At 40.7% G+C, this 26685-nt stretch overlaps 2 protein-coding genes and 1 pseudogene across 3 annotated transcripts in view; 1 reads left to right on the plus strand and 2 right to left on the minus strand.

The window, feature by feature from the left end:
- Positions 1-15280, plus strand: part of FBP2 (fructose-bisphosphatase 2) — a 73131-nt gene extending 57851 nt beyond the window's left edge. Inside the window, exon 7 of one of the 2 annotated variants that reach the window (XM_045839826.1) lies at positions 15052-15280. In XM_045839826.1, coding sequence (XP_045695782.1) covers positions 15052-15225 — 174 coding nt within the window. In that variant the 3' untranslated portion in view covers positions 15226-15280. The remainder of the gene's footprint in view (positions 1-15051) is intronic. The other variant, XM_045839829.1, reaches the window with a different exon arrangement.
- Positions 243-13516, minus strand: LOC123819465 (procathepsin L-like). The gene is made up of 8 exons (XM_045839830.1): positions 13418-13516; positions 12785-12921; positions 12344-12466; positions 12097-12243; positions 11700-11924; positions 4394-4556; positions 3006-3123; positions 243-558 (listed from the first exon to the last, which is right to left on the minus strand). Exons 2-8 carry the CDS (start codon positions 12908-12910, stop codon positions 459-461), a joined length of 1002 nt encoding a protein of 333 aa, XP_045695786.1. The 5' UTR covers positions 12911-12921; positions 13418-13516; the 3' UTR covers positions 243-458.
- Positions 2150-2301, minus strand: LOC123819482 (annotated as a pseudogene).
- Positions 15281-26685: the final 11405 nt, after the last annotated feature.

Raw genomic sequence — 26685 nt, forward strand, 5'->3', positions numbered from 1 at the left:
ACAACTAATGGGCAGCTGACTTAAGAGCTTCATATTTATCACTAGAAGATCCAGAAGGCCCCTTGCACCCCTTCCAATGGGCCACTGGCACCTTTAGTTATGTCTCTAGAGCCTAATCACACTTTTTACCATACAAAAAGTTAATGTTTTAAAAACAAAAAGAAGCCCCAACTTTACTTTGAAATTGAGTTTTATTTTAAAAGATAAAAATGTATACATCCTTTTAAAACATAAAAGTGCAAAAGTTATTAGGCAAGTCAATCGTACCAAACTCTTTATACAATAATTAAAGAAGTGGTAACATTTTAGCAGTGTAAAATGTCACACAATTCAGATCACAGCTTAGATCTTCAAGACTCAAGGGTTTTATCCCACACAATACAGTCTGGTCAGTTTTCAGATAAAATTCCTCCTTTGGACATTCTGGCTCAATTAAGTTTCTCTTTACCACCAGCATCTCACACTGTAGGATAGCTGGCCTCAGTGGCGATTCCACAGTGGTTGTCCCGGTCTCTGGCCATCTTTATGTAGCCATTCATACCCCAAACTGTACCCCAGCTGAAAGTAGAGAGGGTTTTCCATCTTATACAAAGAATCAGACACATTTATCTTTGTTAGCAATAATGCCTGACACTTAAACAGTGCACCTGAAGCCCACACAGATTCAGAAAGTAGCAAGAGAGTCAGCTGTTCTTTTTCATGGCTGAGTTCAAAACCTGCACATGACTTCTATCCAAAAACTTTTCACAGAAGTACAAAATTAGATTGAGAAAGAAAATTCTTGGGGCCAGATGTGTTTCATAATTTTTAAAAATTTCAAATTTAGAAATGCAATGGTAATAAAACTGTATCAATGCCCTGGCCAGCTTGAGGACTTCTGGCCAAAATGGAGGCATATGCACACACACTATGCCTCATCACACAACCAAAAGAAGGACAACAAATTTAAAAACAAAATATAACCAGAACTGCCTGCAAATTGAACTACATGGAAGTCTGACAACCAAAGAGTTAAAGAAGAAACATTCATCCAGATCAGTAGGAGGGGCAGAGATGGGCAGCTGAGATGGAGAGTAGTAACAGCTGGTGGCAGCTGGCAGACTGGGGGCTCCAACGTTTGCATGTGGATAAACCAGGAGGAACAACTGGAAAATGAGACAGACCCCACAATCCAGGCTTCCAGTGAGGGGAAAGAAAGCCTCAAAACATATGACTGAAAAAACCTGTGGGAGTTGTGGCAGCAGGAGAAACTCCCAGCCTCACAGGAACATTTGTTGGAAAGACCTACAGAGTCCTAGAATGTACACAAAACCACCACCTGGGAATCAGCACCAGAAGGGCCCAATTTGTTTGTGGGTAGTGGAGGAAGTTACTGAAAGCCAGCTGAGAGCCCAGCAAGTGAAATTATTCCCTCTTGGACCCCTCCGCCAGATACAGAGCCACAATGTGGCAATGCGTGTGGCCCTGCCGTGGTGAATATCTAAGGCTCTGCCCCTTACTACATAGTAGGTATGCTGAGACAAAAAAAAGCCCAAATTAAAGAACAGAACGAAGCTCCAGAAAAAATACAACTAAATGATGAAGAGATAGCCAACCTATCAGATACACACTTCAAAACACTGGTGATCAGGATGTTCACAGAATTGGATGAGTATAGTCACAAAATAGAGGAAAGAGTGAAGGCTACGAAAAGTGAAATAAAGGAAAATGTACAGGGAACCAACAGTGAAGAGAAGGAAACCAGGACTCAGATCAACAGTTTGGAACAGAAGGAAGAAATAAACATTCAACCAGAATAGAATGAAGAAACAAAAATTCAAAAACATGAAGGCAGGCTTAGGAACCTCTGGGACAACCTTAAACATTCCAGCATCCAAATCATATGGGGGCCAGAAGGAGAAAAGGAAGAGTAAGAAATGGAAAACTTATTTGAAAACATAATGAAGGAGAACTTCCTCAACCTGGCAAAGGAAATAGAGTTCCAGGAAGTCTATGAAGCTCAGAAAGTCCCAAAGAATATGGACCCAAAGAAGCACACACCAAGGAACATCATAATGACATTACCCAAGATTCCAGATAAGGAAAGAATCTTAAAAGGAGCAAGAGAAAAGGTGACAGTTACCTACAAAGGAGTTCCCCTATGACTGTCAGTTGATTTCTCAAAAGTGACCTTACAAGCAAGAAGGCACTGGAAAGAAGTAATCCAAGTCATGAAAGGCAAGGACCTACATCCAAGATTACTTTATCCAGCAAAGCTATCATTTACTACACTTGATCTTAGCCAAAAGGCCGAGAAGCGATCAAAGCTATCATTTAGAATGGAAGGGCAGATAAAGTGCTTCCCAGACAAGGTCAAGTTCAAGGAGTTCATCATCACCAAGCCCTTATTATATGAAATGTTAAAGGGATTTATCTAAGGAAAAGAAGATGCAAAATATGAACAGTAAAATGACAACAGATTCACAACTATTAACAACCGAACCTAAAAAAAACTAAGCAAGCAACTAGAACAGGAACAGAACCATAGAAATGGAGATCACATGCAGGGTTATCAGTGTGAAGGGGGATGAGGGAAGATGGGGGAAAAGATACAGTGAATAAGTAACATAAATGGTAGGTAGAAAATAGACAGGGGGAGATTAAGAATAGCATAGGAAATGTAGAAGCAAAAGAACTTTTATGTATGACCTATGGACATGAACTAAGGGAGGGGGGTGGAGGGGATGCAGGTGGGAGAGAGGGTTCAGGGTGAAGGAGAATAAAGGGGGGAAATGGGATAACTGTAATAGCATAATCCATAAAATATGTTTTAAAAATGCTTTGGCATGCTTGAGATAATATCTTCATGTTATATGCAAATATTCATGTCTGTGTTCACCCTAAGTGGGATAAAGACTTCTGGGATTTCAGAAGTGTGTTCAAGGTTGAGTACCTATATCCAAATACTGTTTCCAAAAAGGATTCCCTTCCCAATATCAAACATAATTATTTGTGGCATTTTTTACCTGTTCTTGACAATCCAATATTTATTGTTATCCAGTAGTGCTCCTTCAAAGCCATAGCCAACAACCAGAACACCATGATTCAGGTTCTTGGGGCTGCATTTTGGGTCATAATAAATACCTGAGAAAGTAAACGTCAATGTTGGGGTGAGAACCTCCTAGTGAGACATGATAGTAATTCAGCCTATCAACCACCATAAGGGAAGCATCCCCAAATTCAGTCAAATAACATAAATCTAGGTAAGATTTAAAAACAAGATTTTTTTTGCCCTTGCCAGGTGGTTCAGTTAATTGGAGCATTGTTCCATACACCAAAAGTTTGCAGATTCAATTCCCAGTTAGGACGCAAACCTAGGTTGTGGGTTTGATCCCTGGTCAGGGTATGTACTGGAGGCAACTGATCAATGTTTTTCTGTTTCTCTCTCACATTGATGTTTCTTTCTCCCCCTACCCCTGACCTTCCTCTCTCTGAAACCAATAGACATACCCTCGGGTGAGTATTAAAAGAAAAAAAAAGATTAAAAAAAATCTAGGCCTAGGGTGCTAGGCCCTTCTGTAATATTAATAGAAATACAAATTGCCACTAGGTATTGTATGTGCCCTTATCAGGGATCAAATCCACAACATTTTCATATATGGGACAATGCTCCAGCCAATTGAGCCACCTGGCCAGGACAACCACTATCACTTTTAAAAACAACTTGTCAAAAGACATAAAAGACCACTCATTGAAACTTTATTCTAGTTTTAGGATGTCAGTCTAAGAAAACAGCACAGAACACAAAATTAGTTGAACCAAGGGTTTTTCCAGTTTTAATTTCAGTAGTAAAATTCTTTGAAAATTAAAAAAACTTTTTATCTTCACCCAAGGACATTTTTTTGTTGCCTTTAGAAAGGAAAGAAGAGAAAGAAAGAGAGAGAGAAACATAGATGTGAGAGAGAAACATCGATTGGCTGCTTTCTTGTACATGACCCAACTGGGGATTGAACCCACAACCTGGACATGTACCCTGACCAGGGAATGAACTGTCACCATGTGATTTGTGGGGTGATGCTCCCACCAACTGAGCCACACTATCCAGGGCAAATTCTTTGAACATTTTAAATGTCTACCAATTTTTAAAAAATAAAGTAAATTAAGCTGTATTGATCAAATTATGTAGCCACTTGATATATTTACAAAGCACTTAAAATCATGGGGATGTGGTTTAAGTATTGTCAAATGGACAACATCTGGCACAAATATTACATATATAGGATGCCCACCTATGTTAAATCCACACACTCAGAAATTCTATATTGAATTCTACATAAAGAAGAGAGAGTCTTCTGGTATGTCAGGGTGGTTTTATAATTTTTATGCCTAAATTTATATAAAGACAAATGCTTACCTCTTTTATAGAACTGGAAAGATATAAGGCTTGCATCTATACCAACAGAAATGGGCCCCACACTTGCCACTGCTTTCATAAGAGATGTCTCTTGCTTATGGATGTTCACATAACCAGTGTCATTGGCAACAGAAAACTCAGGTTTGTATTTGCAAGATTCATCCTTTTAAAGGCAAAAGGGGAGGGACCTGATTACAACCTACTTCCTAGAGAATGAGTTCAAGACAGTTTACAGTTTAATGATTTCCAAATCAAGTTTGTAGTAAAGCATCCCAGGAGGTGAAGTGCTATTGGTTGCTTTGAAATTGAAGAACTAACTGGTGTGTCTATTCAATGAGATACTTTTGGTCTGCCTGTCCATGAGAAATTTTTCCTCTGGAGAAATCTGTACTATATACAAAATACTGTGTAAATCTCCATGTAGCATAGAAGAACAGCTATATGGTAACCATCTAAATGGAGAATTGGGTAGTTCTGACAGTTTGCAGATGTAGATTCTACAGACAAACATGCGAATTCTAAATATGGCATTTGCTTTCTCTGAGGGGTTCAACTCTCAAAAAACAGAGATAAAATAGTAAGATAAGAAGTGTGGAGTTTGGAAGATGTGGCCAAGTAGGTGGAAGCTGAGCCCACTTGCTTGTGTCCCCAGCTGATCTTCAACTGATTTTCAACTGATCTTCTAAAAAGTGACCTGAACAATCAACAAAATCTTAGCTGATATGAATTTTTGAAGCCAAGGAGTGAAAAGGAGGCTTTGTTCCACCCAGTAAAAGATTTTACAAGTTGAAGGGGAAATATCCTACATGAAGTGACTGAAGCAAAGGAGAGAGCAGAGGAGACACAGTGCAGCTCCGGGGTTCCCATCTCTCTCAGAGTGGGGGGGGGCTTTGTCCTGCACAGGGAACTCCCAACCCTAATTGGGAGAGACTTGGGAGAATATATGGAGTCTGGGAAACTTGGGCTGCACACACAGCAAGCAGAATATCCATGGCTGCAGCACCAACTGGGAGAGTCCAGGTGACAAATTCTGGCTATCAGAGGTACTGACAGGCTGTGGCCAGCCCTGACCAAGAAAGACCTTTTGCCTTTGGGGTAGTGAAGTGTGTGGAGAGCCTCACAGTGGCTCAGAGCTTCAGTGTGGGTGCTACACAGGGACTTTTTTAAAGAGTGAAGTGGAGGTATGGCTGAGCAGGGAACCCACACACACACACACAGCTGTCCTGCCAGCAAAGAGGCCAGATTCAAAGCACAGTTCATGTCCACTGAACCCAGCTGGGCAGGAAGAGCAGAAGGCTGAACAGCAAAGGGATTGTGGAACCCCAAGTCCAACTAATATGCAGGGGGCTGCATGCAGAGCAAAAGGTTGGGGTCTGAATCTCCTGCAGGAGCAATGAGCTAGGAACTGGATGGGCTGGAGCTGAGTACCTGAGATTCTTTGCAGTCAGGCAGGGACACCCAAACCTCAGAATATAAACCTATGGAAAGGGGGAAAATGCCCATCCCCCACCTGCAGGACTGCAAACTCTGTAAGGCCCGGTTCAAGAGTCCTGTGCCTGGTGTGTATCCTCAGGGGTAAGAAAAAGAATCTCTAAAGGGGCCCTTTATGAACTTTTATCAGACACTGTGCTGGTTCCTCCTCAGGACCTATCCATTGAACAGCAAAGCAGAGAGATTAGAAATTGGCACAGCAAGAGTTACTCAGGACCCCACCCAGCTTTGGCTCTCACACAGAACTGCCATCAGCACCAAGTAAGAAAGAGTGGACCCTTTTACACAGATTGGACCCTCACATGAAACAGACAAATAATTCATCAGAAGCTATAGATTAGTAAAAATAATCTGGGACAGACCAAGATGTGTGGCACAGGGGCAAAGAACATACCCACCATCTTCCCTGAAGGCTGAACAGTACCTCCTGGGGGATGATCCAGGGATCTCACTCTCCTGATTGCACCAGAGGCCCCCACAGGAGGCAGGTGGAGATGGTACATGTGGTGCTTTGGACATTAAATGAACCACCCCTTGGCCTTGTGCTGATAAAAAGTGAGCAGGGCAGAACAGTGGAGACCGGCCAAGCCTGAAGGAGACAGCCACAGATTATGGATCACTTATAGCTTTGAACAGGCTGCCTAAAGCTAGACTGAAACTGCCACTGACATCAGGGACAGATCCTGAAGGAGCAGACAATGAACAAATACTAGACTCTGCTGAAAAAGTTCCACCTTATTAGTTTTCATTATTGGTGCTATTTTGTTCTTCTGCATAGCTTTTTGACATTGTTTCTTTGTCTTCAATTTGTTCTTATTATCTCACTATTTTGTATTTTATTCTTACATATTTCTTAATTTTATTATTTGAGTTTTAATTCCAAACTCAAATTATACTCTTCTTTTCTCTTACTCCATTTTGCTTTCATCCTTCTCTTTCTTATTTTTGTATTAAATATTTTTTCCCTTTCTACTCCTTGTTTCTATTCCTCACTCTTACTATTTCTTCTCCCTCCATCCTCTCAAAATCATCTTTGCTTTCATTAGCAATCTCACATTCTTTTTCCCTTTTTAATGAAATCCTTATTGTCATTCTACATTTATTAATATTTGTTCAGTTGTCATTGATGTTGGGGTTGTTGTTACATTTCTTCAATTCTATCCCTAGGTGTTCACTATTTTTTATTTTAAATCTTATATTTTACTGTTTCCCATCCTACTTTATTTCACTTTCTTTCTGCTCTGTCTTATTTTCATTTTAAACTTTATTGTCTCTCTTTCTTAGCCTTGTTTCTAATGCTTAAGCTTATTACTTCTCTCGCCCATCCTCTCAAAATCAGTTTTCTTTACTTCAGACATCTCACAATCATTTTTCCCTTTTATTTCTTTTTTTCCTTCTTATAATATTATTATCTTTCCACCTTTATCAATCTTTGCTCCTTTGTGGTGGATATCACTGCTATGGTTGTTTTTCTTCAATTTGGTTCTTATTTTTTCATGATTTTTTCTACAAATCTTCATATTGTACTTTTTCCTTGTCTTATTCCAGTTTGCCCTATTCCCTTCCTATTTTATTTATGTGGTAAATTGTATTTTCTCCTTTTCTTCACCTTATTTCTATTCCTTACTCTTATTATTTTTCCTCCCCCTACCATCTCAAAATCATTTTTCTTTCCATTGCTTACTTTATATTCTTTTCTCCTTTCATATAATATTCTTATTCTCTTTACATCTTCATAAATATTAGCTCATTTGTTGTTGATATCATGGTAGTGGTTGGGGGGTATTTTTACTACTGTGGGTTTTGTTTGCTGGGGTGTTTTGTTTTGTTCTGGCAGCTCCTGTACAATAGCATGCAGCAGATGTGGTGGGGGTTGTCACTCTCAGTCAGCCAGCCAGAGGGGAGAGCCCAACAATGAATAAGCCAACAAAAACCCAATTACAAAAAAGAGCCCACATAAAGTGCATAAAGGAAATCACTAGAGTATCCAGCTCAGGAGTTCAGGAGATTGTACCACTGAGTACCACAGGATAACTACCACAGAGATTTAAGGGAACAGCAGGACAATATGGAACATAACTATTCACATCATAGAGATTCCAGAAGGAGAAGAAAAGGAGCAAGAGATAGAAAACCTGTTTGAAAACATAATGACAGAAAGCTTCCCTAACTAGCTGAGGGGAAAAAGTCATACAGGTTCAGGAAGCACAGAGGATCCCAATCAGGTTGAATTTAAGATGCCTACACCAAGACACATCATAATTAAAATGTCAAAATTCAAAGACAAAGAGAGAATCTTAAAGGCAAGAATAGAGAAACAGCTAGTAACATGCATGTGAGCTCTGATAAGGCTATCAGATTTCTCAACAGAAACATTACAAGCCAGAAGGGAACGGAATGAAATATTCCAAGTAATGAAAAGCAAAGGCCTACAACCAATACTACTCTACCCAGCAAGGCTCACATTTAAAATGAAGGGTGAAATAAGGAGCTTCCCAGACCAAAAAAAAAAAAATAAGGCTAAAAGAATACATTTCTATGAAACCAGCATTGCAAGAGATGCTAAAAGGATTGCTTTAAGAAGATGAAGGACTGCTTTAAGATAGATAGATAGATAGATAGATAGATAAACATAGGCACAGGAATCAAGGAAGAAAAAGAAAATTACATAAAAACAAATGAAAATGAATACACAACAACCCAAAACCTATGGGTCACAGCAAAGGCAGTCCTGAGAGGGAAATTCATAGCAATATACTCCTAACTAAAGAGATAGAAAAATCTCAAATAAACAACCTAACCCTACATCTAAGGTCTAGAGGAACAACAACAAACAAAGCCAAGAGTGTGTAGAAAGAAGGAAATAATCAAGATCAGAGCAGAATAAAATAACATAGAAACTAAAAGGACAATTCAAAGGATCAATAAATCTAGGAGCTGATTCTTTGAAAAGATAAACAAAATTGACAAACCTTTAACCAAAATCATCAAGAAAAAAGAGAGAGGACCCAAATAAATAAAACCTGAAATGAAAGAGAAGTAATAATTAATACCACAGGAAAACAAAGGATTGTAAGAAATTACTATGAGCAACTATATGCCCAGAAATTAGAAAACCTGGGCAAATGAATATATTTCTAGAAACATACAATCACCCAAAACTGTATCAAGAAGAAGCAGAAACCCTGAGTAGACTGATAAAAACTAGCAAAATTGAAGCAGTGATCAAAAACCTCTCAGCATACAAAAGCCCTGGCTGGATGACTTCACAGGTGAATTTTATCAAACATTCAAAAGAGAACTAACTCCTCTTTGTCTCAAACTATTTCAAAAAATTCAAGAAGAGGAAAGACTCCCAAACTTTTTTATGAGGCCAACATCATCCTAATATCAAAACCAGATAAATGCACATCAAAGAAAGAAAGCTACAGGCCAATATTGCTGATGAACATAGATGCTAAAATCCTCAAGAAAATATTGGCAAACCTCATCCAACCATATATTAAAAGGATCATACATCATGATCATGTGGGATTCATCCCAGGGATGCAAGGATGCTACAATATTAGCAAATCAATAAACATAATACATCACCTAAACAAAAGGAAAGACAAAACCACATGATCATATCAATAAATGCTGAAAAAGCATTTGAAAGTACAGCACCCATTTATGGTAAAAAACATTCAGAAAAGTGGGAGTATGGGGAGCATTCCTCCACATAATAAAGGCCACATATGAGAAATCTACTGCCAACATCATACTCCAAGGGCAAAAACTAAAAGCTTTTCTTTTACGATCAGGAAAATGACAAAGCTGTCCACTCTCACCATTCATATTCAACATAGTACTGGAAATACTAGTTACAGTGATCAGACAATAAGAAGAAATAAAAAGCATCTCAGTTGGGAAGGAGGACGTAAAACCGTCATTATTTGCAGACAACATGATAGTGTACATGGAATTTATATGGAATCAAAAAAGACCCCAAATAGCCTCAGCAACCTTGAGAGAGAAGAATAAAGTTGGAGGGATCATAATATCTCATAAAACTAACAGACCAAAATAGCCTGGTCCTGGTATAAGAATAGACACATAGATCAATGGAACAGAATAGAGAACCCTGAAATAATCCCATGTCTCTATGGTCAATTAATATTTGCCAAAAAAAAAGGCACAAGCACACAATGGAGTAAAAATAGTCTTTTCAATAAATGGTGTTGGGAGAACTGGACAGGTCCATGCAAAACAATGAAACTCAACCACCGACTTATACTATACACCAGAATAAACTCAAAATGGATAAAAGACTTAAATATAAGCCATGGTACCATAAAAGTCTTAGTGGAAAACATAGGCAGTAAAATTTCAGATATGCCACATAGCAATATTTTTGCTGCTATATCTCCTTAGGGCAAGGAAAATAAAGGAAAAAAATAAATAAATGGGACTACATAAAATGAAAAAGTTTCCACATGGCAAAAGAAACCATCATCAAAATGAAAAAGGACCTGATTCTATGGAAAAATATATCTACTAATGATATATTGGACAAGGGTTGATCTCCAAAATATATAAAGAATTCATATGCCAGGTGGTGAAAGTCAAATACTGTATAATCTCATCTATAAGTGGAATCTAATAAAAAAACAAACAAGCATGCAAAATATAACCAGAGACATTGAAATAAAGAACAAGCTGACAGTAACCAGAGTGGAGGAGGAAGAGGGATAATGGGAGAAAACAGGGCAAGGGCCATCAAGGAACATGTATAAAGGACACATGGACAAAGCCAAAGGGGGTAGGTTTGAGTGTGGGAGGCAGGAATAGGTGGGATGGGGGGCATAGGGGGGGTGCAAATGGAGACAATTGTACTTGAACAACAATTTTTTAAAAAGAACTCATATGACTCCCACCAGGAAGACAAACAATCCATTTAAAAAATAGGCAAAGGACCTGAACAGACACTTCTCCAAGGAGGACATATAAATATATGAAAAAATGCTCAATATCACTAGCTATCAGAGAGATGAAAATTAAAACCACAATGAGATATCACCTCACACCTGTTAGAATGGCTATCATTAATAAATCAACAAACAAGTGCTGGTGAGGATGTAGAGAAAGGGGAACCTTAGTGTACTGTTGGTGGGAATGCAAATTGGCACAGCCACTGTGGAAAACAGTATGGAGCTTCCTCAAAAAATTAAAAATGGAACTGCCTTTTGACCCAGCAATTCCATTGCTGGGAATATACCCTAAGAATCCCAAAACACCAATTCAAAGGAACTTATGCATCTCTGTGTTCGTAGCAGCACTATTTACAATAACCATGTGCTGGAAACAGCATAAATGCCCATCAGTAGATGAGTGGATCAAAAAACTGGTATATTTACACAATGGAATACTATGTTGCAGCAGAAAGAAAGAAGGAGCTCCTACCTTTCACGACAGCATGGATGGGATTGGAGAATATTTTAACTGAAATAAGCCAGGCAGTGAAAGACAAGTACCATATGATCTCACTTATAAGAGGGATGTAAAGAACAAAATAAACCAACAAGCAAAATAGAACCAGAGACATAGAAACATGGAATGGGCTGACAGTGGCCAGAGGCGAGGAGGATAATGGTGGAAAGAAGGGGATGGGACTAGTCAAAGAACATGTGTGGGTGACTGATGGACATGGACAATAGTGTAGGGAATGACTGAGGGAGCAGGTGATGGGCTGGGCAGAGGGGGACAAAGAGGGGAAAATTGGGAAAACTATAATAGAATAACTGTAATTTTTTTAAATATAAGAAGTGTATTTTACCCTTGCATGATATGGATAAGATTCTTCTGAGTCCAGGCCTTTGTTGTCCTTGACATACTGGAAGGCATTATGTACTAGGCCTCCATTACAGCCATAATTGCCTTGAGGCTGAGAGCAGTCCACCAGGTTCTGCTCACTCAGGGAAATAAGTTTGCCAGTTTTCCGGAACATCTGTCCTTCAAGGGTACCAGTTGCACTGAAAGCCCAACAAGAACCACACTGACCCTGAAAACAAAATTCAAAAGTGCTTAGTCTACAAAACAAATAGCAAGACTTTGGCAACATCTGGTATATTTAAAAAATAGAAACTGCACACTATTCCATGGTCTACATTTCATGGAAAGCAACTCCTTTATAACTCTACTCTTAGAGAGAGACCTGATGAATGCTGTCATACCTGATCCTTCACAGGAGTGACATAGCCTTTCTCTCTCCAATCCAAAGATGGGGGGATCTCAGCAGAGGGAGATTCCTGAAACACTTTCCTCTTCCTGTACTTCTGGTATTGAAAACCATTCATCACCTGCCTAAATTCTTCATTAGTCTTCAAGGGAAAGATAATAGAATGTTATAAAGGAAGAGATGATTTGGAAAAGTACTAGGACAGGGAGCCCAAAAACTGAAGTCTCCCGTGCCACACTCACCATGTCACCAAAGGCATTCATTGCCATGGTGAAGCTATGTTTCCCTTGGCTGTGTTCCTGATTGTGCATTTCGATCATTTTCATATTCTTCTCCCACACTGCTCTCCTCCATCCTTCTTCATTCTAGAGACAAAGAAATAGGCTATGACATTTATTTTTATTTAAACCAACTCACCTCCACTAGTGGTTCCTGTTTATTCATCAAATGGATTTACAGCAGAGAGGAAGACAAACCACTGTCAGGGAAGGTTTTATACTTCTGGGAGTTGTTCTCCAGCACCCACACAACAAGGATGTATGCCTCTGTTGTGTCAGTGATGGGGTGTTATGAAGTTATGGCCTCGGTAAGGGCTGGTCTCAAGAAACTACTCTGCTTTAAACTCTCCACAGCAAGTGCCATTTTCTGCGGGTTCCCTCCGAACAGTTACAGATATTATCAACCTCGTCATATAGTTTCTTGTGTGTTGTCTTCCACTGGTTCCATCGTACAGCTAATCTGTGATCAAGTTTTGGAGCAGCTGAGGCTATTCCCAAGCAAAGGGCAGCCAGGAAGAGTGAAGGATTCATGTTTCAGAAACCTAAGAAGGAAAAAGAAATGAGTCTCTGATTAGTTCCATCTTCTAAAAAGCTACCCTATTTTCTGAGATGTTACAGCCTCTACAATGGAGTGAAAACATTTCATTTATCCTCGCAAATATATACACAAGGCCTGTGGAGGAAGGCTAAAGACATGAGAGGAGAAAAGCAGCCCGGAGACTCCCATTCCCACGACCAGACAGAGTAAGGGTCACCAGGGGTCTGAAAAACAGTTCAGGGTCACGAAACACAGTTTGCTGCGGGCCAAACAAGGCAAGAGGCGTGCCGCCCCGCTCCCAGCCCTTCGCATCGGCCAGCCGCTTCAAGAGGATGTTGAAGCGGTGCAGGGGGCGGCAGCTCCCACTGCCCAGAGGTCCGCCGCGTCAGACCTGCGGACATCCACTTCTGGAATCCTGAACCCCCGACCTCAAAGGCTGGTGGCCGCCCCAATTCCCGGGGTGGCCTAGCCGCACCAGGCCCAGGCCAGGGGGTGCTCACCTGCGGAGGCAGGGGCTGCCAAAACACACCAGCAAAGGCTGGTCCAGGGATCTTCCTGTCTGGCCCTCAGGCCTTCCATTTAAGGCCCGGGATTCCATCCGGCCCCAGCGCCGCGCCCCCTCCCCCGCGCGCACCCCCGTCAGCCTGCGCTAAGATTGGCAGAGCTGGTATGTGGGCGGAGCTTTCAGGTGCAGGGACAGGAGGCGTGACGAGGCTTGGTCCCAACAAGCCCAAAGGCAGAGGTATGCACCTACCACAGTGGACAACTCAGGGAAAGGAGCTGAGGGCCTCGGGACAGCGCTAAGGAGGGTCTCGCTCCTCCCTAGGGACAGGGATCCGTTTACGAAAAAAAGTGTACAGGACGCTCCAAGTGGATTTTCAGTGTAGCCCTGCGTCCTTTAGTCTAGAGTTCTGGTTAAAATCTCCCGAGTGCGGAGGACAGTAAAATCTAGTCTAGTGGTTCCTGTTTATTCCGCAGCAAACTGTGGGGCAGGCTGCAAGATTACTGTGGTAAGTTTAAATATTAAATGGAAAGGCTGAGACTAAGAAACTGTTAGAAAAGGGACATGTAGATTGTTTCTAAAAAAATTCTGAAAGAACATCATGCAGGGGATAATGACCACAAGACCAGAGCTTAAATCAATCTTGTTGATTGATTTACTTGATGAATGGGTTGACTGTTCAACTCTACAGGAAAAGCACTGTTTTATTTCTGTAAATAAAAAAGGACAAACATACCATGTTTCTGATTTTTGTTCCTTAAATTCTTAATTATGTACTTTAATATTTAATATATGTGTATTTTCCTCCATTTAAAATATTTTCACAAACTGTCACTTAAATCCTGACATTGTGTAAATTAAAGTAGAAATCATTGAAGCAAAAGTTACTAAAGCAAATTTCTTACATTAAATCTCAAGAAAAGCTTATTGAGGAAGATGATAAATCCAAAACACAGAGAGTAGGGAGGTAAACAGTTTCTACTTTCCTTCTTTTATTAAACCATATGTTTCTGTAAATAACTCAGAAAAGTCCATTATTTTATAAGTGTCTTCATACAAATATCAAAACTCTTTTCCATGAAACTGTAACTGGTAGTAAACCACTTTATAAATAGGTAACTTTTAAAAGAGTAATTCTTGGTTCATTGAATTTAAACAAATTGGGGTTATTATATTGGGAAAAGGTATTAAGTGGCCTTGGGCTCTCAAATACCATCACACCAGATTGTTCATTCCCCTATAGTTTAAAACTTCTAAAGTTAGGGTAAAGAATTATGTCTCATTTTCCTAGTGAGCTAAAGAAATCTAGATAAATGCATGCAAAAATATGCTTTCACAGATGCTGCATTTTAAATAGGAATCAGTACAGCCTATCAACTGCATTTTATCAAAGGCAGAGCTAAGGATTGGTCATGTGACTAAAATGTGACCATTTTAATAATAGTACTCATTTAAGTTATCTAACAAAGAAATGGAGATAGAAGAGTAGGAATAAGAACAAAATGGTTAGTATGATGCATCTTTCTGTAATACATTACTTAACAGATTTTGTATAATTAGATATAATTTCTTGCTTAAATAACATTCTCCCGTATTTCTCTGACATTTAGGTATTTCTTGGTTTCTTTCTAGATTTGGGACACATTTGGCATGAAAAGAATCCATGCTTTATCCAGTGCATTGCATCACATTCCAGAAACTAAAGGGATGGCATTCTTTGGAGCAGTATCTGCCACACAGCCTGCTGTGAGGCTAAGGTGCAAGTCAGATTTTCCTAGCTACTCCAGCCATCTTCTCCAGCTGTGACCCAAGGGAAACTGTAGAACCATATATTAGAATATGTACTTATATTTCTTGAATGATTGATTGTGTTGAACTCCATGGTATAATAAAAAAAATTGTAAGCTTCAGTCATTTACAGTACAACATAATTTTGTAATCATCTAAGAGCTTCAGCCTCCAGTTATGTTTGAACTTCTGTTTCCTCAAAGACCTTAAAATAAAAATTTTAGTGAATTGAACTTTAAAATTGCATGGGATTCCCAGGACCATTCAAAAGGAAAGGATGTTGATTTCAACAAATAATGCTGGGGAAATGGGATATCCACATGAAAAAGAATGAAGTTGGACCCTTACCTTATACTATATGCAAATGTTAACACAAAAATAAATCAAAGACCCAATCATAAGAACTAAAACTATAAAACTTTAGGTGAAAACACAAAAGAATAGTATTATGGTATTGAAATTAGTAACAACTTTTTGGTTATAACACCAAAAGAACAGGCAACCAAAGAAAAAAATAGATAAATCAAACTTCATCAAAATTAAAAACTTTAGTTTACCAAAGGACACTCTCAGCTTAATAAAAAATAACTCACAGAATTCAGAAAATGTTTGCAAATCATATCAGATTGGAATCCTCCTTGTACCATTGTGGTAGAAATGTAAAATGGTGCAGCTACTGTGGAAAACACAGAAAAAAATTAAACAGAATTACCATATCCAGCAAATCCAATTTTGGCTTTATGGCAGTGGGTACAGAACATTATAGATTTTTAAAAATATATTTTATTGATTATGCCATTATAGTTGTCCCATTTCCCCCCTTCACTCCCCTCCACCATGCACACCCCCTCCCATCCACATTCCCCTCCTTTAGTCATATCCATGTGTCATACATATAAGTTCTTTGGCTTCTACATTTCCCATACTATTCTTACCCTTCCCCTGTCTATTTTCTACCTACCATCTATGCTACTTATTCTTTGTACCTTTCCCCCTCTTCTCCTCCCACCCCCCTGTTGCTAACCCTCTATGTGATCTCCATTTCTGTGGTTCTGTTCCTGTTCTAGTTGTTTGCTTAGCTTGTTTTTGTTTTTGTTTGAGGTGTGGTTGTTAATAAATATGAGTTTGCTGTCATTTTACTGTACATGTTTTTTATCTTCTTTTTCTTAGTTAAGTCCCTTTAACATTTCATATAATAAGGGCTTGGTGATGATGAACTCCTTTAACTTGACCATATCTGAGAAGCACTTTATCTGCCCTTCCATTCTACATGAAAGCTTTGCTGGATAGAGCAATCTGGGATGTAGGTCCTTGCCTTTCATGACTTGGAATACTTCTTTCCAGCCCCTTCTTGCCTGTAAGGTCTCTTTTGAGAAATCAGCTGACAGTCTAATGGACACTCCTTGGTAGGTAACTCTCTCCTTTTCTCTTGCTGATTTTAAAATTCTCTCCTTATCTTTCATCTTGGCTAATATAACTATGATGTGCCTTGGTGTGTTCCTCCTTGGGTCCAACTTCTTTGGGACTCTCTCAGCTTCCTGGACTTCCTGGAAGTCTATTTGCTTTGCCAGATTGGGGAAGTTCTCCTTCATTATTTGTTCAAATAAGTTTTCAATTTCTGACTCTTCCTCTTCTCCTTCTGGTACCCCTATAATTCAGATGTTGGAACATTTAAAGATGTTCTGAAAGTTCCTAAGCCTCTCCTCATTTTTTTGAATTCTTATTTCTTCATTCTTTTCTGATTATATGTTTTTTTCTTCCTTCTGGTCCACTCCATTGATTTGAGTCCCAATTTCCTTCCCATCACTATTGGTTCCTTGTACATTTTCCTTTATTTCACTTAGTATAGCCTTCATTTTTTCATCTAATTTGTGACCAAATTCAACCAATTCTGTGAGCATCCTGATCACCAGTGTTTTGAACTGTGCATCTGATAGGTTGGCTACCTCTTCATCGCTAAGTTGTATTTTTCCTGGACCTTTGATCTATTCTTTCATTTGGGACTTTTTTTTTTGTCTTGATGGGCCTGTTTTGTAGTAAGGGGCGGAGTCTTAGGTGTTCACCAGCGCAGGGCAACTCACATCGCTGGGTTGTGACACTGTATGCAGGGCAGGTGTTGGAGAGGGAATAACGGTGTTTGCTCCACTCTATGCTGAATTTCAGCCACTTCCCCTGCTTCCCACAAGCAAACTGGGCCCTTCTGGTGCTGATTCCCGTGTCGGTGGGTTTGCATACATTCTAGGACCCTGTGGGTCTCTCCAACAAACTCTCCTGTGAGGCTGGGAGTTTTTCCCGTTGCCACCTCAACCCCCACAGGTGTTTTCGATCAGTGTTTTGAGGCTTTGTTTCCCTGTGCTGGGGCCATGGGTTGTGGGGTCTGTCTTGCTCCCCAGTTTCACCTGGCTTATCTGCACAAGAATGTGGGGCTACTGGATCTGCCAGCTGCCTGCATGCCGCACCCCCTACAGCCCGCCAACTGGTGCACCTGGGGTCTGACAGCTACCATCTTGCACCTGGGGTCCACCAGCCAAGTCTTTGCTGCAAGCCCTCTCTGTCCTGGCTGCTCAATTCCACCCCTCCTACTGGCCTGGATAAATATATCTGCTTTAACTCCTTGGTTGTTGGACTTCCGTACACTTCAATTTTCTGTCAGTACTGGTTGTTTTTTGTTTTTAAATTGTTGTTGTCTTTCTTTTGGTTGTTCAAGGAGGCACCATGTGTCTACCTACACCTGCATCTTGACTGAAGTCAGTCATAACATTATAGATTTCTGCATTAAAATGATGGCACGCATCTTGGAGCAGGATAATTAAGGAGATGATCTGTGGCACTTTACCCCACATGCCTCATCCCCACACCCACCTCTGTAATCCATAAACTCTCCTTTGGAGGCCAGAGCATGTCTTCTGCAAATCTGACCTGTGTGCTCTGCCATCCAATGATGTCTCTAACCACCAGCTGGGCACTGGATATTGTTACTAAAGAAATCATTTAAGTTAAGTGTTTGCTGCTTTCTTGGATCAGAACTGTGTTCTGTGCTGACCTCTCACTGCTATTTCATCCGGCTATGTTAGCAGGGATCCCAAAGAAAGATAGGCGGGAAAATCTCAGATATTTCATGCAGCCACATTTTTACTGATATGTCCCCTAGAGCAAGGGACATAAAGGAAAGAATAAACAAATGGGATCTCATAAAAATAAAAAGCTTCTGCATGGCTAAAGAAAACAGTATTAAAATAAAAAGAGAACCAATTGTATGGGAAAACATATTTGCCAATGATACCTCAGACAAGGGCTTAATCTCCAAAATATATAAAGAACTTTCACGACTCCACTCTAAGAAGATAAGCAACTCAATTTAAAAATGGGCAAAGGACTTAACAGACACTTCTTCAAGGAGGACATACTGAGGATCCAGAGACACATGAACAGATGCTCAATATCAATAGCTATCAGAGAGATGCAAATTAAAACCACAATGAGATACCACTTCACACCAGTCAGAATGGCCATCATAAAATAAACAAAGCAACAAACAACAAGTGTTGGAGAGGTTCTGGAGAAAAGGGAACCCTAGTGTACTGTTGGTGGGATTTCAGACTGGTACAACCACTATGGAAAACACTATGGAATTTCTTTTTTTTTAAATTTTATTTTAATCATTGTTCAAGTACAGTTTTCTCCCTTTTACTCCCAATCCAGCCCCCCCAACCCTCCCCACTTCCCTCCCATTACCACCCTCCCCCTAGTTTTTGTCCATGTGTCCTTTAAATTTCTTTAGAAAACTAAAATGGATCTGCCTTTTGACCCAGCAATTCCACTGCTGGGATTACATCCTAAGAACACTAAAACACCAATACAAAAGAACCTATGCACCCCGATGTTCATAGCAGCACAATTTACAATAGCCAAGTGCTGGAAGCAACCTAGGTGCCCATCAGTAAGTGAATGGATCAAAAAATGATGGTACATCTACACAATGGAATTCTACACAGCAGAGAGAAAGAAGGAGCTCCTACCCTTTGTGACAGCATGAATGAGGATGGAAAGCATTATGCTAAGTGAAATAAGCCAGGCAGTGAAAGACAAATACCATATGATCTCACCTTTAACTGGAACCTAAACAACAAAACAAACAAACAAGCAAAATATAGCCAAAGACACTGAAATAGAGAACAGGCTGACAGTGACCAAAGTGGAAAGAAGAGGGAATTTCAGGGGAGAATGGGAAGGGTTTATAGGAACAAATATAAAGGACACATGGACAAAAACTGGAGGGGGTGGAAATGGGAGGGAAGTGGAGAGGGATGGGTGGGTGGGCTGGGATGGGAGTAAAGGACAGAAAGCTGTACTTGAACAATGATTAAAATAAAATAAAATTAAAATTAAATACAAATTTGAGTCCCCCCCCCAAAAAAAAGAAAGGTCAGATTCCTTATTCAGAAAGTAGGTTAGTTCTCAAAAGGGGAAGTTGGGTTCCTCAGTGGATCCTATGGTTTTGAGAGTAAAGTTTAGTTGTGCTTGACCCACAGCTACAGGTCTGCTTTGAGGACAATGAAACCAGAATAGGCAGGCAGCAACCGCTGGGGTTGTCAGGACACAGAGGACATGAGAAAAACAAGCAAATAAACATAAACCACCAGAATCAGTAAAATTCTAAAGTTTGTATTGAGAGGATTTCCTTGTTTTAGTTTTTGAGGTGATCATGTAATGAATAGAGATGCTTGATAATATAGTTCTATTTCCTTTTTTGTGGTCTCAGATTTTTTAAAAGAATGTTTTATCTGTGTCTTTAGAATTGGTGAAAAAGGGAGCCTCATTTTTAAACACCTGGCATTGTCACTGAAGCAAAATCATTGTTGTTAGGCTTACAAAAGAGACATTTAATTATCACAGGTAAGGTGTAAAGACTTTACCTGTGAAAAATTATCAAGGAAGAAAACACCCAGGAGGCCCAGGGCAAACAGCCCTCCTGGAAGCTGGTAGGGGGAGAGGCAGAGGCACAATCCCTGTGTCCAGCAGTTTGCCTTCTGTGTGGCTCACCTGTCTTTTCCTCCTTTCAGCATGCTGCCGGGTAAGCCAGTACCGAAGTCAAGAGCCTGGCTCTGGGGAGTTTTTGGTGCTGTATCTCATGACAACATCAGTGCCCACATTGCATTCTCGCTGGTGCCCCTGGCACCCAGAGTCCAGTTTGCCAATTAAGCCCTGCTGGCTTAAAGCACATTTCAGTGACTTTTTTACTGGAGAGAGGAACCTGGCACCACTCTTGATATTTTTATGCCCCACAGCTGGGACCATCCTCATCTGTAAAATTGGTATACAAAAGTACCCATCTCCTAGGGCTGTGGTTCTCAAAGTGGGTCCCCCAGTAGCATTAGAAACCCTTGGGAACTTGTTAGAAAAGTCATTTCAGGCACCCTATCCCAGACGCACTGAACCAGACATTCTGAAGGCAGAGGTCAGCAATCTCTTTCACAAACTCTCCAGGTGATTCTGATACGTGCTCAAGTGAGAAAACTGTGGTCATCGCATTGTTACAAAGAGTAAATGAAGAAGTATGTGTACCCTGCTCAGAACAGTGCTGGGTGCCTAAGGCACCCAAGTATTATTTAGCTAATAACATCATCATTTTCACGTCATCACAGAATTCCTTCTAATAAAGCCGTAATTTCCAGTAGCACCAGATACCCACAGATGGAGATGCCTTTTCTATAGAACAAATTCCTGGCACATCCATGAGCAAGCTGACTCTCTGAATCAACGCAAAGAGCTTCTCTGTCCTGACTACCTACCATCATGTTACAGAGACTGATTTTACTTATATGATGTTTCTTACATATTTATAGATATGGAATTATTTTTATAGATGTATGCTTTACATAACATGAAATTCACCACTTTAAACAAATATTTCAGCGGCATTTTTTTTCTGTATTTTATGAAACCACCAGCACTATTTAATTCCAGAACATGTCCATAGGTAAGGTACAGAGATTTTGTCTTCAAAAGAAAACTTCTATCCCTTAGTTTCCATTAGTCTTAGTTTTATCCTGCCCCCATTCCCATAATCTACTTTCTGTCTCTATGGATATGTCTATTCTGATATTTCATATAAATGAAGTCATAAAATATATGTGACCTTTTCTGTCTGGCTTCTCACTTTGCATAATCTCCTCAAGGTTTATTCTTATAGCATATACTAGTATTTCATTCCTCTTTATTTCTGAATAATATTTCAATGCATGAATCACCATTTTTTATTCATTCATTAATGAATGGACATTTGTGTTGCTTTCACTTTTTTGTTATTATGAATAATGTTGCAATGAACATCTGTGTACAAGTTTTTGCATGAAAGAATGCTTTCTTTTCCTTGGGTGCAAACATAACATAGGAATTGGTATGCGGCACTTTTTGAGGAAGTACCAGACCATTTTCCAAAATGGCTACAACATTTTACATTCCCATCAGCACACTATGAGGGTTCTGATTTCTGTACATCCTCTCTAATGCATCTTATTTTTCATTTTTAAATTACCTCCATGCCAGCAGGCAGAAGTGACACCTCATTGTGGATTTGATTTGGGTTTTCCTAATGAGTGATGATTTTTTACTACATTTTAATGGGTTTATTGGCTATGTGTACATATTCTTCAGAGAAATAACTATTCAAATCATTTACCAATATTTGTCAATTGGGTTATTTGTCCTTTTATTGTTGAGTTGTAAGAGTTCTTTATATATTCTGGGTGTTTTACATTTATGAGATATATGATTTGCATTTTTTCCCCACTCGGTTGGATTTTTTACTCTCTTGGTAGTGTTATTTTATAAATCATGTTGAAATATGCATAATATAAAATTGACCATTTTAACCATTTTAAGTGTACAGTTCAGTGTCATTAATTACACTAACATTCTGTGCACCCATTACCACCATCCATCTTTAGGATTATTCTCATCTTGCCAAATTGAAACTCTGTACCCCTTAAATAATACCTTCATTCCTCTCTGCCCCCAGCTACTGGCAAGGATTATTCTAGTTTATGTGAATATAATAACAACCACTGAATTGTACATTTTGATATGGTAAACTTTCTGATATGTGAGTTATATCTCAATAAAGAAAAGAAAGACAGATTGCAATAGAAAAATGAATGTCTTTTTTATCTACATAGGGATGTGCCAAAAATTAAAATACCATATATCTGCAAGATATTTTAGGATGCCTATTAATTATTTGAGTGATAATATGGGACATGATGCTTTTATATTTGAAATATTCTGGGAAGATAAAAGAAAAAAAAGAAGATTAAAAAGACACAAGGCATGGGTGCTTGGATGCAGTTTGACTGCAAGCTATGTGATTTTAAGTAAGTCACATAATCTCTCTCTGGGCCCTTTTTCTTCATTTCTAAAAATGCAAATATAAAAGGGAAAAGTTGGACCAGATAGGGCTCAACCTTTTCAGGGTTAAACCATTTATAAATTATTAGTTTGTTTAAAGCTGCAATTAGGATTTAAAATCTTTTTAATTTTCAACTTTATTAAAGTATTATTTAGATAAAATAAAATTCACTAAGTGTGCAGGTGAATAGTTCTGTGCCACCACCACCAGCACACTAAAGGTATGAAACATTTCCATCACTTCACACAGTTCTCTCCTGCCCCTTTGCAGTCTATCCCCTCCTCCAATGTCTCCTTACTCCTAAATTACTCTCATTTTATTATGAGCATAATCTTGTTTAAAGAACACAGACCACTACTTTTTTCTAAAACTTTTAATTTACCTTTATTAAAATAAATATTTAAAATAATTGTAGAAAATAATGTAGCAGCTATTCTCATATCCAAGATATTCATTCAATGGTTAAGAGGAGGTCTTGTTTCTGATATTTTACAGAGGGAATCTATCAAATAACCATACTGGGATTATGATATTTTTGTGGTATAAATAGTTTTAGCTGTTCTGTAAGCTTTTACGTTGCAAAAAAAAAAGTGGGAGTCTCACTATCTTGATGTGTGTGACTTCATAAAGTTTATCAGAGATAATCATGAAACAATGAAGCAATCATTTAACCCAAAGATCAATATCCTCTACATGTAATATATATTTGTCAGGGACCCCTGCAAGTGAGCAGCGTAAGCTGCTCTGCCTGTGGGTCAAGGCTGAGTGCTAGGAGCTGGGCTTTGGAGCAGTGTTCCTGTAAGAGGGGCAGCTGTAGGAGCTTTTAGAGTTAGTGATGCAGCCTGGGAGGCTGCAAGAGAGCAGGCTGGAGCTGCCATTAGACAGGGAGGCAGGGACTGGCACCCAGAAAGCTCACTGAAAGGGAATGGCCAGAGAGATGGAGTGGCTACAGCAGCAGGTGAGTGCAGTGCCTGTCAGAGAGGCCCCAGAAGATGACAGTGGCACTGGGAGCCACAGAGACAGGGGTCACTGGAGTCTCAGAAACAGTGGCCCAGTGACCCAAGGGGATGCAGTGGTGGTGCCAGCAACTGGCGCCCACTGGGTGGCATGCACTGGTGCTGCACAAGTGCAGCTCCTGGTGCCTGCACATGGGTGTCCAGTGCAGGCCTAAATTATCTACCCAAACCCAAGAGGGTGTGACCCAAAAAGGCCCATCCTGTGCATCTAATGGGTCATTTGGCTGTGCCAACTTCCCAAGAAGAGGGAGGGAATATCCTGCTATACCCTGTGAACTAGATGTGCATATGACACAGGAATGATTGGGATGGGGTTTGTGGCAGTGCCTGGAATGGCTTCGCTAACCCTTGGGTCTCTGGTCCCAACTATGGAAGGTACCAAAGGTGTGGTACTCCCTGATTGAAAAGCAGTTGGCTGCTGTATAGGCTGCCCTGTTGGCCACAGAGGCTATAACAGGAACTGCCCCTGAGACAGTTAGGACCACATATCCCATTACAGCGTGGGTCTGGGACTGGATGGCCAAGCCTCATAGTGGGACATCTCAGAAGCTCACATTAGCGAAGTAGGGAGCTTATCTGCAATAAAGGAGTACTCTGTTTACTAACCCTTTACAGGCTGAGCTACAGGAAGTGTTAGGTCCAGTTATTTATGTAGATGAGAAATCTAATGTTTCTGTCCCTATAGAAGAAACAGAAACTAGCCCCCTTCCAGGAGGGGCAGGTACCTATTCCCTCAGATGCATGGTACACCCTGATGGGTCCAGCAGGGCCAGCCTGCTGTGTGGATGGCTGTGTCAATCCAACCAGAGACAGACACAATCTGGTTTGACACTGGCGTGGAACAGAGCAGCTAATGAACAGAACTCTGAGCCATGTGGCTTGTGACAGTCAAAGAAGCCCCACCCCTGACTATTTGCACAGATAGTTGGGCGGTGTACTAGGGATCTCTATATAGTGGGGATCTCTACATAGCATACAAATAAATAGATAGTTATGCATAGACCATTGTGGGGTCAGGCTTTGTGGCAAGACTTATGGGAGTTAGGCCACCAGGGACAAATCACTGCATATCATGTTACTGAACATGCACCTCTTGCTTCCCCTGGGAATGATGAGGCTGATACTCCAGCCAAGGTGCAGTGGCTAGAAACGGTACTTGCCAGTCTCTCAGGAAGGGAAGTAGCTCAGTGGCTACACTGTCACCTCTTACATGCTAGGTAGAAGACCATGTGGTCCACTATTGAATCTTAGGGGTCACCTGTTACATTGGTAGAAATACAAGAAGCTTGTGAGTCCTGTGTTTTCTGTTCATGAGAGCATCCCCAAAGGCCTGTGGGAACTTCTGGACAGGTAATGCAGGGATGCATACCACTGACCCCGTGGCAGGTGGATGTAATCGGGCTTCTACCTAGTTTAGAGGGGTATAAGTATACTATTACAGGTGTGGACATGGCCACAGGACTTTTAGCTATTTATCCCACATGGCACCCAGATCAGAAAGCAGTAATTGCTGTGCTGGAGTGGTTATGTACTGCTTATAGGCAATCTTTAATCATTGAAAGTGATCAGGGGATGCATTTTACTGGTACCTTGGTACAACAGTGGGCTTGGGACTTGCAGATTGACTGGAAACTTCATGTAGCTTATCATCCCCAAGCTGCTGGAATGATTGAATGGTGCAATGGTCTCTTAAAGCAGGGCCTTCAAGAGCTGCAGCTGCCTCCCCTACACTGAGGGGTTGGACAAAATGCTTATAGGCTGTCCTCCAGACGCTAAATGAGAGGAATCAGAGGCAGGGCCCAGCCCCAGTGGAAGCATTACTACCCCAGACTGCAGCTCTAATTCAGCTGCAGGTACAGACTAAGGATACCTTGCTGAAACCAGGCATGAGAAAATGGGAATATTCTCTTGCCTGTTCCAGAGGGCCTAGAGCAAGGGCAAACAGCTGCTTGGATGTGGCCTTAGGAAATCAAAGCCCAGCACATGCGTAGGATGGCTCTTGTTGCCCCTTGGAGCCAAGATGTGGAGAGAAACTTACAAATACTGCCCTGGGTGATTGGGACATGGCCCCCAGTCTTAAAGGTGACATATCCAGGGCCAGCGGACTATGAAAGGCTTCTTTGTGACACCTTTGTAATTACTCTATGGCCCATTATGAGTTTTCTCTTGTTATTGCAAATAGATGCTGAGCCCCCAGTGGAGGCATGAAAGGTCTGGTATTCACACCCAGAAAGAGCCCCTCTGCCAGCCACTGTCTTATCGGCTGACCAGAAGCTTCCTTGTATATTGCCAGAGGGTCCTAATTTGCTTTCACTGGTGCCTATTACTGCTCTGTCTTTTCACCCTTAGAGTGCAAGGTAACACCTTATTGGACTGGGTTCATATCTATGCCTTAGTGGCTGACCAATCAGTATGCTGGGTCTGCACTGAACTCCCCCTGAACATGTTGGCTGGCCTCCCATGGTGCATCTCTCCTGCTCCTGTCTTGAACTAGACTTGGCTTCAGAACCAGTGGAACAGTGAACATCCCTTGTGGAATGCTACCTGGACTGACATCTATGCTGGGGCAAAGCTGCGGTATGACCAGCCCAGGCCATTAAGCAGCCGCTCCGTACAGAATGGCTCACGATGGCTCACAGCTGAGGCTGTGGAGCTGGCTGGACTGATGCCCTTTTGCATTGAGAACTCCAAAGCAGAAGCCCAGGTGGGCTAGACTCTGACAGGTCAGTGTCACACCCATATTCTTGGACATGCTGGAAGGCACAGAATAGTGTGTAGGCTCGTGTTCCCACTGGGACCCTCTGGGTGGTGGCCCACATGAGTGGCCTTACTTGTATGGGAATTGAACAGCCAGTTGTACTTAAGGGTGGCCTGATTGCCTGTGTTTTGGCTGTGTGCTATTGAAGCTTGTACTGCTGCTGTGGCAGTGATTATGTTTTGCTTGCTTGTTGCTGTAACCTGTATGTACTGCTGTTGTCGGTTATGGGTGTGGGGCTCTGACCTCCTCACTGAGGGAACTTCGTGGAAGACATCCTCACATAGATTGTAAGGTGA

The sequence above is a fragment of the Phyllostomus hastatus genome, unplaced genomic scaffold (assembly GCF_019186645.2).
Source record: "Phyllostomus hastatus isolate PE091 unplaced genomic scaffold, TTU_PhHast_1.1 phas_contig_312, whole genome shotgun sequence".
Lineage (NCBI taxonomy): Eukaryota > Metazoa > Chordata > Mammalia > Chiroptera > Phyllostomidae > Phyllostomus > Phyllostomus hastatus.

Coding starts and splice junctions, on each gene's coding strand:
- LOC123819465 (XM_045839830.1), bottom strand. CDS start 12,910: ATGAATCCTTCACTCTTCCTGGCTGCCCTTTGCTTGGGAATAGCCTCA. Junction 4,557..11,699: donor CTTATCCATATCATGCAAGG/GTAAAATACACT, acceptor TGCCTTTAAAAG/GATGAATCTTGCAAATACAA. Junction 559..3,005: donor TATTGGATTGTCAAGAACAG/GTAAAAAATGCC, acceptor CTCTACTTTCAG/CTGGGGTACAGTTTGGGGTA.